This window comes from Acinonyx jubatus, chromosome B3, assembly GCF_027475565.1.
Source record: "Acinonyx jubatus isolate Ajub_Pintada_27869175 chromosome B3, VMU_Ajub_asm_v1.0, whole genome shotgun sequence".
NCBI classification, from domain to species: domain Eukaryota; kingdom Metazoa; phylum Chordata; class Mammalia; order Carnivora; family Felidae; genus Acinonyx; species Acinonyx jubatus.
In genome coordinates, this window is record NC_069386.1 from 64938005 (window position 1) to 64959894 (window position 21890).

At 39.3% G+C, this 21890-nt stretch overlaps 1 protein-coding gene across 4 annotated transcripts in view; it reads right to left on the reverse strand.

Moving 5' to 3' along the window:
• CDIN1 (CDAN1 interacting nuclease 1) overlaps positions 1 to 20969 on the reverse strand; it is a 282241-nt gene extending 261272 nt beyond the window's left edge. Inside the window, exon 1 of one of the 4 annotated variants that reach the window (XM_053224197.1) lies at positions 20107 to 20969. In XM_053224197.1, the coding sequence (XP_053080172.1) occupies positions 20107 to 20207 (101 nt within the window). In that variant the 5' untranslated portion in view covers positions 20208 to 20969. The remainder of the gene's footprint in view (positions 1 to 20106) is intronic. The other 3 variants (XM_027066891.2, XM_015066408.3, XM_015066406.3) reach the window with 3 other exon arrangements.
• Between the last annotated feature and the right edge of the window lie 921 nt (positions 20970 to 21890).

Consider the following 21890-nt stretch of genomic DNA (forward strand, 5'->3'; position numbering starts at 1 on the left):
ATTCTTCTGGGATCGAATTTCTTTCACCCAGTTTTACACCAAAGTTTTATAAACTATGAAGACTGTACGTAGATGGAAACCATAGCACCACTACCAGCTCTTTTGGCGTAAATGGCACCACAGTTAGCATCTTTTGCACGTGGCTGCAGATTTCCATACCACCACCAAAGGACTCAGTTAATACCCAAATTTCTACTAAACCAAGCCACAAACAAATCTTCTACTGAAAAGCTCTGTCTACCCTTCTATAATCTGTTACCTGGAAAAAAAAGCAGAAGGTCTCTCTAGCCACCTAATCACCATATCAATGACACATGCCACAAGAGAGAAGCACTAGTTTATTTGATTGATCATGGTAGATAAACTCCAAATAACAGAGAAATTAACAAATGCTTGACATTTGCTCAACATCCATTATTCTGACACTGCTTTCAGAATTTCAAAGCCTGGGAGTATGCTTAATCAACATTCATATTCCCTTGTGAGCTACAGGCACCATATTGCACCCCGCCTTCGTACTGATGAAAACTGCATATTGGCCATTTCCAAAATGTTCTGGGACTCCACACAGGGCCCCTTTTCTCTCTTGTTCCTGCTCTGCAGTTTTCTTTTAAACACTTCCAAGACAAAAGCATCTGCCAGTTTTTCTCTCTAGGGATGTATGCAAAATGAACTTAACAGTTTTAAGGCAGGAGTAACCCTCACATCTAAATTCATTCATAGGACAGAAAAGGGCCTAAGAGGCCTCTCCAGGGACAAAACCCTGCTGAAATTCTCCCCACACACAACAGTGGGAGCTTTATAAAATCTAAGTCCAGACAATTTCCAATTCAAATGCCCAACATAGCATGACCTTTGTCAGATCTCTGAGCCCAAGATGCACCCATGATTTTTTATTCCAACCAGCACAGACATTAGACAGGGCACTACTGCTAAGCAGGAGGTTCAATATTTGCATGCTCTTCTATTGTGAAAATGTAACAGTGACAGCACTGTGTCAAATTCTTTTCCCTCTAGAACTTTAACTCCATAGGAGAGGCATGGCTGACAGATGACTCCCCAACATCTGTGTTATGTACACTGCGCAGCTGAGGAGCCCGGATCACTGTCAGAACATCGCGGAGATGACCTGTGCCTTTCGTATGCCTTCTTCTTATCCCTGCCCACCCCGGCAAACATACATATAAATATCTACAACACAAATCGCACAATTTTTAGCAAAATGTAAAAATGGCAAGACAGATTAACATAATTTATAGTCATTAAGCTGTTCACGTAGCAGCTCAACATATGTTGTATAAATGTCCTATACCGAATAATTTATCAGATCTGACACAGTGCACATCATATTGTTTTATTTAATACACTTACTAAAATTTCATGGATCAAACATCACTTCTGAAAGCACAGAGAAAGCACTAGAAAATATTTATTCATCTCCCGTGATTTATTTTGATTACCCTTACAGCTACATGATAAAGTGGAACTCACAAAATTACAAGGTTAAGGTTTACACTGCCATTGCTTCATCTACTAAAATATAACAAATGGCTCCATGGCTGTGTTATATTTTACTTTCATTTAGTGTTAAGTAGTACACTAGGCTAAGCACTTAGCTGCCTACTGAATATTTTAATATTTTTAAATAGGACTTAAACATCCTGACCCAGAGAGTGGGAAACAACCTTAGGAAAGAACAACAAGCCCTCTGTATGGTGCTTGACCGAATGGTGCCAGCCAAAATGAAGAAAACACACTTGGAGGTTATCTCTTCCTCAAAAGAGATCATCCGAATCAGCACTGGCCTATATCAGAAAGTCGGTAGGAATTCACTGGCTGCACAAAGAACCACGTAGTAGTCTCTCAAGGAAGGAGGTGGAAGATAAAACATGGCTCCTAACCTCAAGGAAGTCACAATCCGTCAAACAGAAAGCAAAAGACAGGAATGTATATATTCCAATTGAACAGGTAAAACTAACTACAATGGTCAAAGAAAAAAAAAATTCTTAGTGGATCCAAACCAATATTCAAAGGACAAAAAAAAAAAAAAAAAAAAAAGGTGGAAGAAGGAGCAGAAGAGAGAGGGGGAGATTTAGACATTGGCACTTAAGCCTCTTATTCATCAATTTTCCTTTAAAATGTTTCATCTGGAGACAGGTCTCCCGGACAAGGCAGATGAGATGAAAAAGAACATATAAAGATCAGAAATGGGAGATGAGAGCCTGAAGTAGAAAAGGCCAATATAGCTCTTCAAGAAAAACACGAATGTTTGTTGGCCTGATCCTTTTTGAAAGAACCATTAAAAACTTTATCAGACCCACTGCCTTGGGAAAGAACACTAAGGGGGGGGGGGGGGGGGAACCCTGTTTCCATTTCCAATGAACTATTTGGCTTAAAATGCAGTAAAAATGAGATGAAGACAAGAAAAAGATCTCTCTCAGGAACTAAGTTTTGTTTTCCATTTGTGAGTGAGAATCGTCCCAAGAAATCTACAAAATAATAATCTTCCCACAAGGATTGCTCTCAGGTACCCACAGAACCGCCATCTGTTTCAAGGTGTAGACATTGCAGTCCAGAAGCAAGGCTTAAGCTTCTCAAAAACTTTGCCTTACCATCATGTGACAGGAGACCTGACAGTCAATGAGATACTTCATGTGGAGCAGAAAACGACAAAGCCATATTACACTGTATTACGAGTCAGGCAGCAGAGTGACTTTAGATGAATAACAGGTTACTGTAAAAATACTGAAGGGTCTATCATGCTGCACCCTCAGAAAGGAAAGATAAAGACTATGAAGTCAAATAGAGTTCAGTATAAAAACAGTAAAGTTCCAATCTCCCGAAAGAAAAGAACTAATAATAGGAAAATAATCTTGCTCAGTTTAATGCATGATGATAATGGCACCGGAGAAATCATTGGTAAAGAACAATTTAACCCTTGCAGCTTTATGTCAGAGAGAATCCACTTTACCCATATTGAAGGGTTTATACAAAGATGAGCTGCAGTATTAATAGACAGCCTTTAGAATGGGGGTGGGGGAGTCATGCATCAAAAAAATTCAACAAGAGTTAATTGAGCGCATTGAAGAAAAGAACGACGGGTTTGAGTGTTGCAAATTCTTGCTGGGACCCCTATCATCACCATCACTCTGGCATTTTATTTCTAGACAAGGAATATATTTTACCTTTCTGAGATTATTTTCTGGTTACAAGCCAACCATTATGAACCTTTCAGTGAATCACTGAATAGGGCACTTAAAGGGATAAACAATTATAAAAATAACTCTGTCACAAGTGCATACATTTTATTTTATTTAGTGATGTAATAAGCTTAGGGGCATATATCAGGTCCAAAATGGTCTTAGTCATTAATTTAAGCAATAAATCATAGGTCTTGCCAACAATGACGGCAAACAGATGCTAACAAGGAAATGTATTATTTAATATTGCCATGTGTTATAAAAATGTAAGTGTGTTTAAGACATGTCTTAAATTTTTATAATAATATGCATTTAATACATTACTGTTTTGACACATGCAGGAATCAGATTTATAGGTCCCATTCCGTAGCTTCTTCTTCTGTGAACATGAGAGCATATTCTAGATTTTTTTTTTAAACAAGAGGGGAAACCCTTAAAGTGCATGCTTGCAACAATATCTAATTGGTTGTCTTGCTGTTTTGTAGTAAATAATGTCAACACTGAAACTCATTAAAAAAGAATGAATCTACACACTTCGCCAGAATATAAAAATAGAACATTTCAAAATTACAATTTTTAAAGAAACATTATAGTGTAAGAAGTATAAGAGCACTCTTTAATCAAGTTGGCAACTATTTTTTCCATCATTGTGAGCTGTTCTGCCTGACACCAGACTAAAATATACCAACCTGATTAATGAGTAAAGTTCAACGTTAAAAAATGTGGAAGCAACTAGGTAAGAAAAATCCTACTTTGTATCTTCATGCAAAAATCCTTAGAAACAGTATCTCAAAATACAAGCTAATCCAAAATTGAGTCTCTCTATCCAAATGATGCCAAACTGTAATATTCCCCTTCTAATATTTCCTTTGTGATCAGAAGGCTCACGTCTCTTACCAGCAGGTTCAACCCTCCTAGGGAAAGGGCTTGTGAGAGGAGGGAATTAGGGCTTAAGGAACAAATCAAAAGCCACTCTGAAAAAAAAAAAACAAAAACAAAAACAAAAAAAAGCAGCTTTTTACATCAACAAGACGCCAACTCCGCTAAAAGCATTTTTTTTGTTTGCACATTATTTTGTCTGAATGTCCTTTTCAATCAACCCTGCCAACTGCTGGCATGGTCTTCCCCCTTTCTTATGTAGGCAAGAGTCCATGCTTTAGAACACTTGAAGAAGCGGTGCTTGGAGTATGGAAACTAAATTTTCTTCATTAAATCTACTGAAGCAGATATTAAAAATGCATTTAATATACTGGCGATGGTCGGTGGGCACCGCTGACTGTGACAGGCAGGTTACTGATGATGTGCCGTCAGATGGCCTTCTCAGCAGGCGCCTGGGTCTCAGGCTGCTGAAGGACAGCAATATCTTCCCTTGTGTGTAAGCTCTATTCATCTCCCAAGTATTTACTAAATCACAGGCCTCTGCACACATAGCCCACGTTTGAGCGTATGCTAACAAATGATGGATGGCCTCGTCAATTCATTATGTCCTGAAAGCATGGTTTCCTGCCATTCCAATCATCAAACCTCAGTGCTTCAGAGCTGATCAGTCCCGGGGAATATATTTTGCAGGCTCGATTAAAAGAGTAGAAGAAGTTCTTTACATTAGAGTCTCTGACACTCTCCCCCAACTGTTTGCTGCTTCTACCAATTATTTGGGCAGAATATTCACTAAGTATTCAGACAGTATAACACTGACAGGTTTTTTTTTCTGATGTTTGCTAAGGTGTGATTTACCTATGACAAAACGGTTGAGGTATTTAATAGTGAAATTAGTGTCCTAAAACAATTTTCCTTTTATGTACAGCACAAAAAAACCTGAAAAGTATTTTATATCATATAATATTCTAGTGTAAATGCATTAATGGATGCATTTCAAAGGAACTTTAAAGGGAATAACCAGTCTCTAAATCATCTAAACCTTTTGAGACAATAATTCATGAGAGTTCTTCTCTTAATTATAATCTAGATAAAGGTAGAAACTACTTAAAAATTCTTCCGACAGTTCCAAAGTTAAGATAACAAGAGTTCAACTTGTCAAAGAAAGAAACCTCTTAAAAGAAGATATATTTTCATTTCCAGGATTTTATATGTCAGTTGTCTTTCCTTTAAGCCATAAGAACATTTTTATTTTTAGCTACAGCTTATCTATGGAACAGAAAACAACAGCACACTCATACCTTTCACTCAGAAACAGTAAACTTTATAAATAAACAGACAAACTTACCACAACTAAACAGACAGCTGAGCCTTGAGGAGTTGGGTAGTGTTCAACAGCTAAACAATTTGCTATTAATAAGCTCCGGAAAATACTAAAAATTAAAAATTAAAAAAAAAAAAGTGCCATACTCCCATTTAGCCAATAGCTAGGTAGGCTGTGAAGTACCTACAATCAGCATAAGCTCTGCTGTTGACCTCGACCTTGACCTCAAGATTAAGCTCACTTTTATTGCACACAAAGGTCACCTGTATTAGGTCAAAATTCAAAGTCCCTTGTCAGAAAAGGTTGATATATTCCAACCTTTCCTTCTCCATGCATCAAATTTTTCATGGTAAAGTCATATTCAGCAGACAGTATATTCAGCAATTTATTGTACCATTGTAATACAGTGCAGAATACAATTGTCCAAAAAGCTATAACATGAATAAAATATTTTTTGTGACAATGTACCAGATCTAGACTCCTTACACACTCTTAACAGACAAAATAAAACTAACCAAGTCTTGTTTTCATACTCCACAAGAGTTATAAGGCATTAGCCTCAAAATACAATCCATAGTATAATTATGACTTTTTGATTATCTTCAGCTACAGGCACTATTTTTCAGAATATCATTCAAATTTTTAAGTATTATTATTTTTTTAAAACACAGTGATCTCTAAACAGTTTCAATATCTTTATTCCAATCTGACCTGAGTAGCTTAAGTGAATTTTGAAGTAGGTCTAAACCTAAAGCCTCTCTTCAACCTAGAACCTAAAACATATGCTCTATAATAAACAGAATAGAAAAAGAAGAGGAAGAATTACTATCTTGCCCTGCTCATTATTATTGCAACGATATGATCAGCAGAACTGCACAAATAAGATAAATTAAGCAAATTCTTTGTAGGCAGCATTCCAGAATACATTCTAATTAATAATAACCAAGGCCTTAAAGGGACAATAAATCTATTTTCTTTAAAAAGTTTACGCAGTTTCTTTGTGTTCACCACAATCTTTTTATAATCCGTATTAGCAGCATGAACAGATTTTAAGACTGTTTAGAAAACACTCATTCTTCAAATTTGTTAACGCCTACATTAAATGCTAAAATCGGTGTTCACATTCAGGCTGTGACCTGGGGCATCCCACAAAACCTCCATGCCCTGGAAGGCTTACACCTGAACTCCATCATTCCTGGACTCAAGTTACTTCCTGGTGACAGAACCCTGCCTCCCAAACTGGTATTCATCCTAATATCCTTCATAAATTCATAAACACCTTGCTATCAAGGTGAGGCAGAAATGGGGGCGCCTGGGTGGCGCAGTCGGTTAAGCGTCTGACTTCAGCCAGGTCACGATCTCGCGGTCTGGGAGTTCGAGCCCCGCGTCAGGCTCTGGGCTGATGGCTCAGAGCCTGGAGCCTGTTTCCGATTCTGTGTCTCCCTCTTTCTCTGCCCCTCCCCCGTTCATGCTCTGTCTCTCTCTGTCCCAAAAATAAAAAAACGTTGAAAAAAAAAAAAGGTGAGGCAGAAATGTAAGAGATTCCAGAATTGGGGAGGTTATACTGAGATGTTATCAGACAAAAAAATACTTAAAAATTCTCAGATTTTAACATTCTCACTTATTCTGGGAGGAAGGCGAATGAATCAACCTCAACTTACATATCCTCATTTATCATCCCGAAAAATATCACATCTTGGTTACCAGTATCATTTAAGGACTTTAGTGTAACTTACTAAAAGCAAGTTTCCTGTTATCCTGAGGGTAAATGAAAAACACTTTGGAAACCTAGAAAATAAAAGGGCTGGCTTCAGGCAAAATTTTTTTCAGTTCTGATGTCCTGAGTCTAATTATCATAAGCATAAGTTCCATTGGAATGAGCATCCTTAGCTCAATAATGGTAACAATAACAGCAGCAGCAAAAATTTATTCAGTGCAGTATCAGGAACTATGTTACTCATTTTATATTTACTATCTCATGTTCGTAACAATCCTGTTTTATAAATAAGGCACAAAAAGGTGAAGAAAGTTCCCCAAGGTCACCCAGAAAGTAAGTCACAAAGCCAGAATTCATATGTCTATTTTCAGAACCAAGTTCTTTAAGCCAATTTATAAAACTGCCTTTACAACAAGAAACTGAACCACCTCCTGGAGTTCCCAATAATGGGTTTGCCTCCTATCGATTTATAAAATAATTAACCATAATCAGAGAGAGCTAATAAACCACCCAAGGTCAAGCACAGGCTATGACCACTCTGCCAAACTCAGTACCACTTGGCCAGCCCACACAGAATTTCCCGTCATTCTAAAATGCACATGTTCTTGCCTGATGTTATTAATTCTATTATCCATTTGTTTTAGCTGTACACGGTCCTATTATTTTACTACTGATACCTTCAAAGTAGGAAAGAAACGCATGTGAAAATGTGATAATTGAGATTTTATAAAGTGATACAAAATCCAATTATAATCAACTGGGTATCTTTCCATTGTTTTCCATTATAATTATAGAGATGCTTTATTTTTTTTTTTTTTATACTGGAGTAACTGCCAATTGAAAATGTAACAACTAAGCTTGAAGTTTCTCAAAAAAATAACTTCTGACATGATAAACCCTCAGGCATACCACTGGAGCATTTCCAAATTCTTACAGAGGACAAAGAATCACTCTAATATCCCTACATTTAGCTAATTAACCTATTTTGAAAGGGATCAATTTTCCTTAACTGAGACATACATATATGACTTTTTTTTTTCTTTTTTAACCATGCAGCATTTTCTTTAGGTGAGTTCAATGGTATGTGCATTATACTATGCATCATAATACAAACAATATAGTAGGTATAGTTAAGGCTTAGAATTCTAGTTCCCACACTAACTATGGTGGGGAAAAAATATATCCTTTCTTTGAACAAAAAAAGGAGGGGAACCTGGGCGCCTCGGTCGGTTGAGCATCTGACTTCAGCTCAAGTCATGATCTCACAGTTCGTGCATTAGAGCCCCGCATCAGGCTCTGTGCTGACAGGTCAGAGCCTGGAGCCTGCTTCAGATTCTGTGTCTCGCTCTCTCTCTCCCCCTAACTGACCCACTCGCATACTGTCTCTGTCTCTCTCAAAAATAAATAAAAGTTAAAAAAAACTTTTTAAAAAAAAGGAGGAGGGGGGAGAGACCAACGAAACACACATGTAAGTATTTTAAGCCCTTATTAGGAAAAAAGCTGTAAGGGGAAAAAAAAAAAAAAAAAAACGCACAGAATAAGCTAGGTTAAAAAAAAATTCTGGAAAAGACATGCACCAGGATCATAACGCGCGATGCAAAAGTCTCAAATTGGTGATGGTAGGCAGTCGTATGGGGAGCTTAAGAAATGCCTTTGGTGGCAGTGGGTGGAGCCCAGGTTTGTCACACGTTAGCCAATTTCTGTGGTGTAAACACTCCCACTGTGGCTGATTTTAAGCTACTGATGTGAGGTCACAGTTTGTAGAGTGGGGAAAAGATACTTATAATCAGCTCTCACAAGCTGGAAAGAGCCAGCTCCAGCACCCATTGGCTAGAGGCCAAATTCAGCCCACAGACTTGTTCTGTTTGGCCAGGAAACCATTGGCCCACAGTGTTTTAAAAAATTCCAACAAATTGACAACATTTAAAACTCAGAATATTTTTTTCTAAAAAGTGAGATATAGAGCTGCTTTCTAGAGAATAAAAGACTTGGCGGCACTGGGCCCACGTTCCTGCGCAGCAACAGATGGCTGGCATAAGGTTGCGGCTGCCATGTTAGTGCACACAACTGTCCCTTCCCTTTGCCGCAATCTCAACCGGGCCAGCTTCATTCATTCACTCCTTGCTGATACCTGCCTGGCCCCTCAACAGATGGGAATCTGCGAGCTAAGTCAGAGCACAAAGGGAGAGTTTTACCTCCAGAGGTGGAACTTTGTTCAAATAACCGGGTGCCCCCCCTCTTTGGTTTCTGCATGTCCAGCATTAACTGATTTCACTAGATGATCTCTAATCACTGTCTCAATCCCACACGCTGTAAGTCACTGATTTGGAAATAATAAGAGAGGTATGCAGGTCCTGCTGAAGAAACTTTTGTGATTGACACAGGAAGAGTCTCAGGCCCATCGAAGTGCAAATAAAAATTCAAAACGTTCTAAGTTGGAGGTTAAATGTATCTTATTTTTATATATGTATTTTAGTTGGCCTCAGGAAATAAGAATCTAGATAATGTTAACTTCACCAGTTAAGAAATGATGTTTGTGAGCTATTTGTTACATCTGGACTGTAAGAGTCTGTGGGGGTTTTAATGCTATACAACGAAGAGTCTCTCTCACATACCCAGTCCATTTACCATCTTAGCTAAATGGGGCTTGAAGTGCAAGTTAATTTCAAATTTTATTAGCTTCCCCTACCAATATTATCAGCAAAAACAAATAGCAGTGTAATATACCTTGAGTGAAAGATGATACCCACTTGGAAGAGTTAGAGACAGAAACAAAAAATTGAAAAAAATAAATCACTCACCTAATTTCACATGTGATTGTAAGAAGATGCTTTTAAATGACACTTCAGTCTCCCACATCCCATCTACCAAGAAGGCTACCCCTACAAAGAGCCTTATTGCCCTACCAGTCATAAACACCACCTTGTAAGTTCTAGAATCTCAGGAGGCTAAGGTGTGGCACTGGCATGAGTAATGGACCACAAAGAGATTTCACTCTTGTGTTTCTGTTCACCCTAGCACTAGAGCTGGGGACCTAGAGCATTCCAAGATTAGACATACCACGCTCGGGCTCTCTGAAAGTGATCACAAATATTCATGACAGACATAATTCATAAATCTGCTGAGTACAAATCTGAATCTTTCATACCACTAGGCTGATCTGAGGAAGAGCAAGTCAACTAGCTAATAAGTGAGCTTAACCAAACACCTGCATTACAAAGCTTTACACTTTTGTTTGCCATCCTCTCTGGTGCTAGCTGCGAATTTGGGGATTTCCAACAGTCATTAAGTAACAACCCTTGTAAGTATCAAGGGTCTTCCATGCCTCCTATTTCCTAGAGCACGATAAATAAAAGAGCAGAGTTCACATCTCATCCTTTCTTGAGCCTGGAGCAAAGGACAAATCTCAGCAATAATAAAAATAAATATATGAGAAATACATGAGTTATGTTGGGGGCGGGGGGGCAATTTACCATGTATTTTAAGACTTAGTCTTGTATATGACTACAGCTCCCAGAACAACCTCAGGAAAAGCCCAAGCTTCATACAAATCACTCCAATTAGCAGAACCAGCACCTAATCAAGGAAAGGCCAAGCACATACTTATTTTACTGAATAACAGTATCAAGAGACCTGAATCCGCTTATTTTTTCCTCTGCTTGTACTGCTTTCTCGGATTCAGAATATTTATTCCTGTGGTCTTGCTGGTATTTCTCTAAGTTCAAAAGTCTTCAAACACTTTTAGCAGCTGAATCTCAATATTTAAAACACATGAAGGATGTAAGTCCTAAGACATTTTTTAATATTTTACTTTGGAAAGAAATTGCAGAGTTCCCCATTATCTCAATGATGCATCTATCAGGTCACAATTTGAATACCAAGCTAGGTTAAAAAAAAAAAAACAAAAACAACCCAGAAACTTTATTCACTGCCCTGAAATGAGAAGAAACAGAAAAGATCACCCCTCCTCAGTCAAGACGAAAGCCCTTGAAAAAACTGACATTGTCAATCTTGTCACTCTGGCAAGAAGGAAGCTTTGAGTTGTGAAGGAGAACTAATAACTCTTAAATGTTATCAAGATGCCTCCTGCAAGGTAGGGATAGAAAGAGGAAAGAAAAGTAGAGGCAGGGATTAGTTCCGCAAAGTGGACAGGAGAGGGTTGGACTCTTGACCAGCCATGTATTGTCTTTAATACATGAGGCACAGGCTGCTCCACGCTGATCTCAAAGCCCACAGAGCAAACCATCCTGGATCCAGCTCTCTGTTCTGTTCCCCTAAGAAATGGAGGCTCCTCATTCAGTTACAAGCTGCACGTCAGCACCTTTGCTATATCCACTGTGTACCAGCTCATGGTATAAGCAATCTGACCGCAGAAAGAGAGAAAGAGAAAGATACCTTGAATTAAACATTTAAAACATTTCCTTTCAAGTAAAAGACAACCGAAAATAAAGGAAAATTTCTTTTTTTTTTTTTTTTTTTTTTTGGGAAAATTTATTCTTTACCCATCTCCCAAATGATTTTCACACCAGGGCATGACTTTTATATTTTAAGGTCACTTTTTATAATTACTCTGGAAAAGTACTTGTACATCGGTTGTTTTGTTTTTAAGGAAAATTCAACCAACATGGCAAAACTGCACAAAATGTGTAATAAAAACGTACTTTTTTCAGTCAACATTTGCTGAAAGTCAAATAATAAAATATTACTACTCCATACATCTATTGAACACTTTTCTCCTAGGGAGATACATAATTCCTCTTTATTGTATCAGTAAACATTCTGATGTGAGCTATTACTTAGGAGACTAAAGTCTGATGCCTGAATATAGACTTTAAAATGAAGTCCATAATCTAATAACATGAAAATTTCCCCCCTCAAACTAATAAGAAATAGAGTCAGCATGTGGGTTCTCCTCAAAACAACATTATCTGAGGTTTTCTCCAAATACTCCTTTGTAGGAATTCAAGTTCATCTCACTTTTGCAACTATGCAAATCCAAGAGTCACAAATATCTCATCAAAGCACAAGGTGCCACATAGTTAATAAAATAACCTTCCAGATGAGTCTTTAAAGGTAGGCTACAATGCAACAACAAAATAAAAACCTAAAATCTTATGGACTAAAAAAATGTATTTGAAAAGATGACTAAGCGGCACCTGGGTGGCTTAGTTAAGCATCCAACTCTTGATTTCAGCCCTGGCCATGATCTCCCAGTTCATGGGTTCGAGACCCGTGTTGGGTCCCACATTGGTAGAGCAGAGCCTGCTTGGGAATATCTCTCTCTACCCCTCCTGTGCTTGCTCTCTCACTCTCGCTCTCTCTCAAAATAAATAAATAAAAATTAAAAGATGACCAAAGGAAACACATGAAATAATCATATTCTTTTCTTAGGCCCACTTTTTTAGACCAATTTCTTTTTCAATTTGCACTAGTGATCAATACAGAAATACTCCTGGATAGGTTTCCTAAGTATATGAGTACTAATTCTGAAGTTCATGTAAATTAGTCCTATTTCCTTAGCAAAACCACGAAAAGAGTTTCCAGCTCAATAAAAGGCTGACTTTTTCTCCCTTTACAAGCTATTCTCACTCATTATTCTGGAACTTGGGTGCACCACAACATTATCAGAAGAATAGAAAACTGACCACAAATTGAGAACCAACTATCAATTCAAATGAGAGAACAAGGCAAATAGGAATAATATTCCAATTTAAGTAAACCAGTATTAATTATAGACTGCAAGGTGCTACTATAATTCTTAAAAATCAGTACATCTGGATTCAGAGTTTTCTTTCTTTCTTCTTTGTTTTTAATGGCATTATATACTACTATAAAAGACTTAAGACAAGTTTCTGATATCTGGGCCATATTCAACTAATGATTAAATCCATGTGTTCAGAGCTATACAATCAACTGATCCATATCAAAGCAAAATTTTGTTTTACATGTTTTAAAAGGTTACTACTTAGACATCTCTTCTTCTGTAGGCTATCTATTAAATTCTAATAATAACAAGAATCATATTTACCATCCATTAAATGCCTACCAGAATGTCTACACTATCCTAAGTGTTTTACATGCCTTATTTTACTTAATCCTCACCACAGCCTTAAGGGACTGAATGGCAAGAAGTAATACACAGAGTAAGAGGAAGAATCTGGAGCCGGGCTCTGCCTGGGTTTAAATCCTGCATCTTCTACTTCTCAGCAGTGGAGCTCCATCCGTTGTTTTGCAGAAGAGGCAACTGTGAATCAGGTAAAACGAGGCAAAGCCAAGTCATTCCCCAAGAACAAACTGTTACAGAAAGCAAAAACCATGGAATGCAAGGCTCCTATGGGAAAAGGGGGTGACTTAAAAGGCGCCACTGGGGGTGGGTAACATTATTCAAGAAAGGATAACTGTAGTCAATGGAAGCACCAAATTAAACTAAGCCGTCCTAAACAAAGGTAAAACTTCAGTAAAATTGTGCTCGTCCCAAGCAAGTCCCTCAGCTACTCCCCTCCTGACCACACTGGACCCCAGGTCCACCATCAAGACCCACCCTGCCAAATACACAATAGGACCAGCCTTAACTCCAGTTCTCAGATGAAAGTAAAGATCCCAAGAAACTGAACTAACTCTATTGGTTTAAATACAGGGAACCCAGCCAAACAAGTGTTTCACTACTCCTTTCAAGATTTCTTTAGGAAGAGCCTCACATGAATGAATGGTTGCCTATACTGTGATCCAACAGTGGGAAAACAGCAGATGTTGCGGGGCCAAGACAGAAGATCATACTTAAGAATGAGGAAGGCACTCTTAGAAACACCTGAGCTGGTGTCCCTAAGGGAAAAGAAAGAGCAGTAAGGTAAAGACACTTATTTGCTTAGAGATCTATGGTATGAAGAGTTTGACTTACGACTTGTTGGTATAGGCATAAATAGCAACCAAATAACTAATGCAAGATAAGGGAACTAAGCGAAAATTTAAACTTGGGCCAAGGGGCTTAGTTTACCAGCAAAAGAATTTCCAACAAGGGTATATCTCCTTTAAGAAACCCACTTGATTAAACATACATGAACTAAATGATGTTCCACAAATCCTCTGGTTCCTAACATTCTGTGAGTCTAATAATTTATAGCTATTGGATGTGTGTTAAACTCCTTAGACGGCAAGTTCTTCAAAAATAATGACTACATTGTCCTGTTTTCTACAAAATATTCAGATAGTGCCACAGACATAGTGAGCACACAGTGAATTATTACAGACTAAATGCCGTAAGGGGTGAATGAACTATGAGTACCAGTGAAAATCATGAGCTGACTGTGGGATGGATTGTTTCACATGAAATGGTGGTAGTAGAGGATATTAGTTAAAAGAGTATTCCAATGAGAGAAGTAGAAAGTCACCATTAGGCAAATACTAGTAATAACTGTTTCAAGCAAGAACCATTGATGGATGCTAATATCAACAGAAAAGGGTGATGTGATACATCTGGAGGGTGAATTTTGGAGTTGGACAATATTAGACACCACAAAGTCCTATACCTTCATTTTAAATTGGAAGATTACAAGACCCAAGTGGTTAAGGGTCTGCCCAGGCTCAACATGGTGACTTGCAAAGGCATAAATCTGTAATTTCAGTGAAAACAAGTAAGTCATGGATAAGTGAGGTTAGCAAATAGAAGCCACAGTGTGGGGGAGGGAGAAGAAATTAAACTACATCTTTACCTTTGAGCATATACTAAAATATATTTCAGCTAGACAGATTAAATAATTAAGAATAATAGGGGCACCTGGGTGGCTCAGTCAGTTAAGCACCTGACTTCGGCTCAGATCATGATCTCATGGTTTGTGAGTTTGAGCCCTGCATCTGGCTCTGCACTGACAGTGCGGAGCCTGCTTGGGATTCTCTCTCCCTCCCTCCCTCCCTCCCTCCCTCCCTCCCTCCCTCCCTCCCTCCCTCCCTCCTTCCCTCTCTCTCTCTCTCTCTCTCTCTCTCTCTCTCTCTCTCTCTCTGTGTGTGTGTGTGTGTGTGTGTGTCCCTCTCCCAACTTGCTTGCACTCCCTCTCTCTCTCTCAAAATAAATAAACAAACAAACAAACAAACAAAAGAACAAGAAAGAAGGCCATAAAGAACCTAGAAGAAAATTTAGGTGAAGATTTACTTTTCACATCTTAGGACAGGACAGGACTTCCTTGGGGGGGGGGGAGGAAGCATCAATTTAAAGTTAAGCATATAAAAAACAACAATATTTAAAAGAAAACAACTGGAAAAATATCTGCAACAGATATGACATATAAAGAAAGGCTCAACATCCGTAACATATGCAGATCACTAAACAGTAGCAAATCAATAAATAATAATAGCAAACACTCCAATATAAAATTAGGCAAAGGATACCAGGCAGGTAATTCAAGAAGAAAATTAAATGGCCGGTAAACAATTGGGGAAATACACAGTCCATTCTATTAAAAAATGCAAATTACAAAATGTCACTCTTGAACCTTCATATTAAACATTAAATAATGTCTCTCTTCAATACTGGCCAAAGTTACAGAGCCAGATAGTCCCAGGCACTGCCAGGAATAGGATTACTACAATCATTTCGATAGTAATTTGTCAATACATACCAAAATCCTTCAAGACATACATATTCTTTGATTTGAAATAGCTCCTGGTTGTCAAAGTGTAGCCAATGGATTCCTAGAGTCCCTGAGACCCTCTCAGGGGTCTATAAAGTCAAAACTACTTTTATGGAAGTAATAAGACATGATTTGCCTTTTCCCCTGTGTGAAATTTGCATGGATGGTGCAAAACCAATGGTAGGTATGCACAAATCAAGGCCAGGCAAACTGTGTTCTAGGAGTCACTATAAATTTCCCTGCCACATACTTACAGGGGAAAAAAAAAATGCCAGTTTCATATAAGAATATCTTAAGATTCACTTATTATTAATTTTATTAAATCTCAACACTTGAATGCACATCCTCTTAACATTCTATATGACAAAATAAGAAGTAAATACATGGGGGGGGGGGGCACCTGGGTGGCTCAGATGGTTAAGCGTCTGACTTCAGCTCAACTCAGGTCATGATCTCACAGTTTGTGGGGTGAAGCCCGGCGTCGGGCTCTGTGCTGACAGCTCAGAACCTGGAGCCTGCTTCGGATTCTGTGTCTCCCTCTCTCTCTGCCCCTCCCCTGCTCGTGCTCTGTCTCTCTGTCTCTCAAAAATAAATAAACATTAGTGGGTGATAGGCATTGAGGAGGGCACCTATTGGGATGAGCACTGGGATGAGCACCTGTTGTATGGAAACCAATTTGACAATAAACTTCATATTAAAAAAAATCATACTAAATAAATAAATAAATAAATAAACATTAAAAAAAAAACAACAACAACAAGTAAATACATGGGGCACCTGGGTGGCTCCATTGGTTACACATCCGACTTCGGCTCAGATCATGATCTCATGGTTCCTTGAGTTCAAGCCCCATGTCAGTCTTCTGCTGTCAGCACTGAGACTCCTTTGCATCCTCTGCTCCACACCCCCCACCCGTACCCCACTGGTTGTCTCTCTCTCTCTGTGTCTCTCTCTCTCAAAATAAATAAACTTAAAAAAAACACATACAAAGTACATCTACTGCATATCGAAGTATGATGACTGACTCACAGGAGAACACACTTACATGATTGTTTGAGAGCTGAACTAGCTGCTTTTTCCATGGGACACCATTTTTACTTGAATGAGCAATGAACAAAGTATAATTATTCAAATTTGGGTACCTAGAAAACACTTTCTCAAAAATAAACAGCATGAACCTGTCACTTAAGGAAAACAACTGGTAGTATTTATTGCCAATGATAAAATTTGAGCTTTCAAGGGAAAATTCAAATATTGGAAAACTCTGAACCCATCACCATAAGCTTGAGAGCTTCAAATTTTACAGACTTTTCTGATGAGATCAGTGGGATATTAACAAATATGATTTTTTGATATTGTATAATGAAAGGTGACAACATTGAAAGATTTACATAACTCACAACCAACATTTTGCACACAACGCACGGATGACAAAAATAACGCATGGGTGAAAGATCCACTCCAAGTTCAAGACAGGCCTATGGACTGCAATATACACTGATAGTGGATATCCATTGAGAGTGAAATGCTCCATGATATGGTTTCACCTTCTACACTGCAATTAACCTTTAAGAAAACACTACTTGTTAGGTTGTATGTAGAACAAAAATATCCACCATTATCTAAAAATTCTATTAAATCATTCTTATCTTTTACAACTACATTTGTCTGGGGCCAGGGTTTCTTCATATTCCTTAATCAAAATAACATATTACAATAGGCTGAAGGTAGAAGCAGATGTCTTCCTTCTATTAAGACAGCCATTAAAAAGATGTGCAAAAGTGTAAAAAAAATACCATTTTCTCACTACTTTTTTGAAATGATGGTTGATTTTGTTTTGTTTTGTATTTTTTTATTTATTGATTTTGAGAAAGAGAAAGAGTGCGAGCAGGGGAGGGGCAGAGGGAGAGAGTCTCAACCCAGCTCAGTGCTGTCAGTGCAGAGCCCACGGGAGGCTCAGTCTCACAAAACTGTGAGATCATGACTGAGCTAAAATCAAGAGTCCAATGTGTAACCAACCCAGGTGCCCCACCGACAATTGTAAAATAGTGCCATAATGAAAACTATGAAGCCAACTCCAAAATCACACTGTTTATAGAATTCCCACCCATGCTGCTAAATGACCCTTTAATTCCTTGTTTTGCAGATTAGTAGCACAGACTCTCCAAATAGTTTCCAGTGGAAGAAGAGTTAGTTCTTCTCTGAATGGTGGTTGGGAAAAATGAAAATTATTTGGCCATATCATGAATAAAAGAGAAAAGAAAGGGGGCGCCTGGGTGGCTCAGTCAGCTGAGCATCCGACTTCAGCTCAGGTCACGATCTCATGGTCCGTCGGTGAGTTCGAGCCCCGCGTCTGGCTCTGTGCCGAAAGCTCAGAGCCCAGAGCCTGCTTCGGATTCTGTGTCTCCCTCTCTCTCTGACCCTCCCCCGTTCATGCTCTGTCTCTCTCTGTCTCAAAAATAAATAAACATTTAAAAAAAAAGAGAGAGAAAAGAAAGAAAGGAAAGGAGAGGAGAGAAGAGAGAAGAGAAAAGAAAAGAGAAAAGAAAAGAAAAGAAAAGAAAAGAAAAGAAAAGAAAAGAAAAGAAAAGAAAAGAAAAGGAAAAAGAAAGACGGCGCCGGGGTGGTTCAGTTAAGCATCTGACTTCAGCTCAGGTCATGATCTCACAGTCCTTGAGTTCAAGCCCTGTGTCAGGCTCTCTGCTGACAGCTCAGAGCCTGGAGCCTGCTTTGGATTCTGTGCCTCCCTCTCTCTCTCACTCTCTGCCCTTCCCCCGCTCATGCTCTGTCTCTCTGTGTCTCAAAAAGAAATAAACATTAAAAAAAAATTAAAAAAAAAAAAAAAGAGCATAAGAGAACAGGCATGGTGCCCTAAACCAAGGGCATCCTTCATCAGTGTACTTCGTAAGTCCTTCATAAGCCTATGGGGAGTTTACCTCTTATGGAGAAGACAGGGAAAAAAAAAGAAAAAAGGAAAAAGAGGAAGAGAAAGAGGTGAAGAAAAAGAGGAGAGGAAAAGAAAGAGAAAAATACAGTAGTAATATAAGAACACAAGGAGAACAGAAGATCTAAATGCACGCTCTATCTTAAAACTGCCCAGAAAAATCTACCTATTCCCTCAGCTAACTAGCCTTCACCCATTTCACTGCTCATTGGCAGAGTTGACAAGAGTTAATGAAAGATAATTAAATTCCAATTTGTCAGTTTTGTTCCTTGTTAGAAAGTCTGATAAACAATCTTAAAAACTATAAAAGGAGAAATATTGCCTTTAATTATATCTGGACAATATTAAAAACAGATTCCTTCATTTTACAGATTAGGAAAACTGAGTCTCCCAAAAAAAATTGGGGTCATAAAAGACCTTTAACTTCCTCTTCAATTTGTACTTTATTAATACCAATTATCCAGTAATCTCTTTTTCTTCAAGAAAACACTTCTTTGATGGTATCCGTTAAAGGGTTACACCTCAAGGACAAAGAGGCTCTCCATTAGGGGTTAATCATGCTCAGTGCCACAAAACAAATGGCACAAATTTGGACATGGTTTTGAATCAGAAGAAAAGTAAACAAACATTCTATACTTTAACTTGGCCAAAATACAATAACTTGGTTTCCTAGACTGCTTCTTTGTGTCATGTCTGGGCCTCAGTGCACATATCTTTAAAATGAGTAAGTCTATAATATAGAGTTCCTAAAGTCCCTTCTTAGAAAGTTGGATAATCTTAAAGTCACCAAAAACAGATGAGTTCTGGGGAGGTGGGAAGTATGAAATACACCTGGAATGTGTATACATATGGTTGTTGAAATGGCCAATGTTGACCCAAGAGTGGAGTCCCTAGAGCACCAATCTCTCTGACTGGACTGAGATCACTTAACTGCTTTAGAGTCAAAGTTGAACAGTAGGAGGTCCCTTTCCGCCCGTGGTACCTTGTTTCTTTCCAGGGTCCAATTGAAAAGGGTCCTCCATTTCCTCCTTCTGGATCTAGAATTTGTATTTCCACTTTGGGAGGGCCCTGCCACCTATCATTCATTCCTAGTATCTGTCAATTAAACACTAGGCATTTATGAAGCACCTACTATGTGCACCCATCACCGAGAACACACCAAGTTTTCAATAAACATTAATGGACTTAAATACAATTTCAAGGCCTTGGAAAGCTGCCAGGGATTCATCCATTTAAGAGTCTCTTGTGGTAGACAAGTGAAAGAAGCAACCTCTTCACATCCCTGATCTCCTAAGACCAGACACTCTTGTTCCTCCCCGCTCATGTGTGACACGTGTTTCCTGAGCGCTGGCTGGGATGCCCAAACACAGCTGCTGCAGGCAAAGGGCTAAAGGGCTGTGTGAGTGGAGACAGACACTTACCTGGGGAACCTCTGCTTCAGCTTCCTCAGGCTCTGCCTGGTAGGCGGCACAGACACTAGGCACTGGGCTATCTCGTCGTACTGGGCTTTGGTCAGTATCATGTTGGGCCAGGGACTGGGAAGTGGCGAGGACAAGGAAAAAACACCCCGGGCTCCAGCAGCCTTGGTGCCGGGAGACGAGGGGTGGGCACACAGCGGCCCGGCGCTGGGTCCTGGTCTTTTTTGGCTTGCTCCTATATCCCCTTTACCACCAGCTGCACAGACGAGGCTTCACACCGCAGCTCGGCGTCGGGGGGCGGGCTGTAGCCCCGATTGCCCTACCTTGGCTTTCTGAGCAGCCGCAATGGGCCCAGCCGAAGGCAACCGGCCGCCATGTTAGTTAAGGGCAAAACAACCAGGAAGTAGCTGTCGTCAGCAGAGGTGGCGCTTAAATTGCCGCGGGCTGGCTTCCCGGCCGCTTCCACCTGGGATCATCCTGGGTTTTTTGCGCAGTTCACACTCTCCCAGCTGCCAGAAGCCAGGGAGCCGTAGCGCACAGACCAGGCGGCCGAGCACACGGGTGCCGTACCCACAATCTTTAAGCTTGAGCCCCGGAAAGCGACTGCTAGGGCGCGCGATTTGAATACGCTTTCAAATGCGCCCGTTTAGCGCAGCTCCAATCCAAGACACCTACAAAGAAAGCTGGCTTCACTCTATCAAAGTCTCTCTGCACTCTGCGACCCTGAGCCTGGCAGTGAAACCCACTAGGGTGGCTGTAGACCTGCAGCTTGGCCTGTGTTGAGGAAAGTCCGGCCACTTCTGCAGCTCGCGTGGAAGGGACTTTTGAGTCAGGTTGGAAAACAGTAGAAAACAAATCCGACGTCATCAAATAGCCCGCAGGAAAGAGTATCCCTCTTACTCCCCAGAGTTAGGTACTGCAATCAGTTCTTTCTTCTTTTTGTATTCTGAGCTCTCAGAAAATAGTAGGCGCTCCAGAAATGAGTCATTGAATGGATTACTGTTCTTTAGGTGTTGTGATAGGATCTCAGCCCTCCTGAGGCAATTTATTAGGACATCAGCCCCTCCTTTAATCCCTTTTTAAAAATCTCTGGTTTTTAGACGGCCATGTGTTGTGTTTCTTTTCAAATTGTAACATTTTAAGCAAATGGAAGAAAAAGTGTTTCGATTTTAAAGAATGTGTAAGTAGTAATTTTTTTTTTTTAAACCTGGAGTAGGGCCTAGATTGGAAATTTAGCTTAGATACGCTTTCTTGGAGAAATTTCTGAATCCATCTAAGCCTTAGTTCCTGTGTCTGTAAAATTGATTTTTAATTCATGGAGTTATTGTTAGCATTTAAATAAATTAGTGCAAGGAACAGATTCTTTAGCATAGGGGCAGATAGTCTGTGTAAGACAAAAAGCCTTTGTAAGACTACTTGATAATGATAGGTCACATGGACATGGCTGTTGACCAGGTATTGTTTGTTTTCCACATATTTAGTCTCCTAATCTTCATAGCTTCTTATGAAACAGGTACCATCGACATGATAATCCTCCTCCTCTCTTTTGTGGGGGGCGAATAAACTGAGGCATGGAAAGTTTCAGTAACTTTCCCAGAGGTCAAGAGAACAAGTAAGCAACCCCAGAGTTTAAACTTTCAAAATTTGGTTCCAGGGTCTGTGGTCTTGCCACCATTTACTGAAGACGTGCTGCAAACAGAACTCTTAATGCTTAATTACAACACACCAAAAGTAACAACTCTCTTAGGCCAAAGGTTAAGGATTTTTTTTTTTTTTTGAAGGGCACA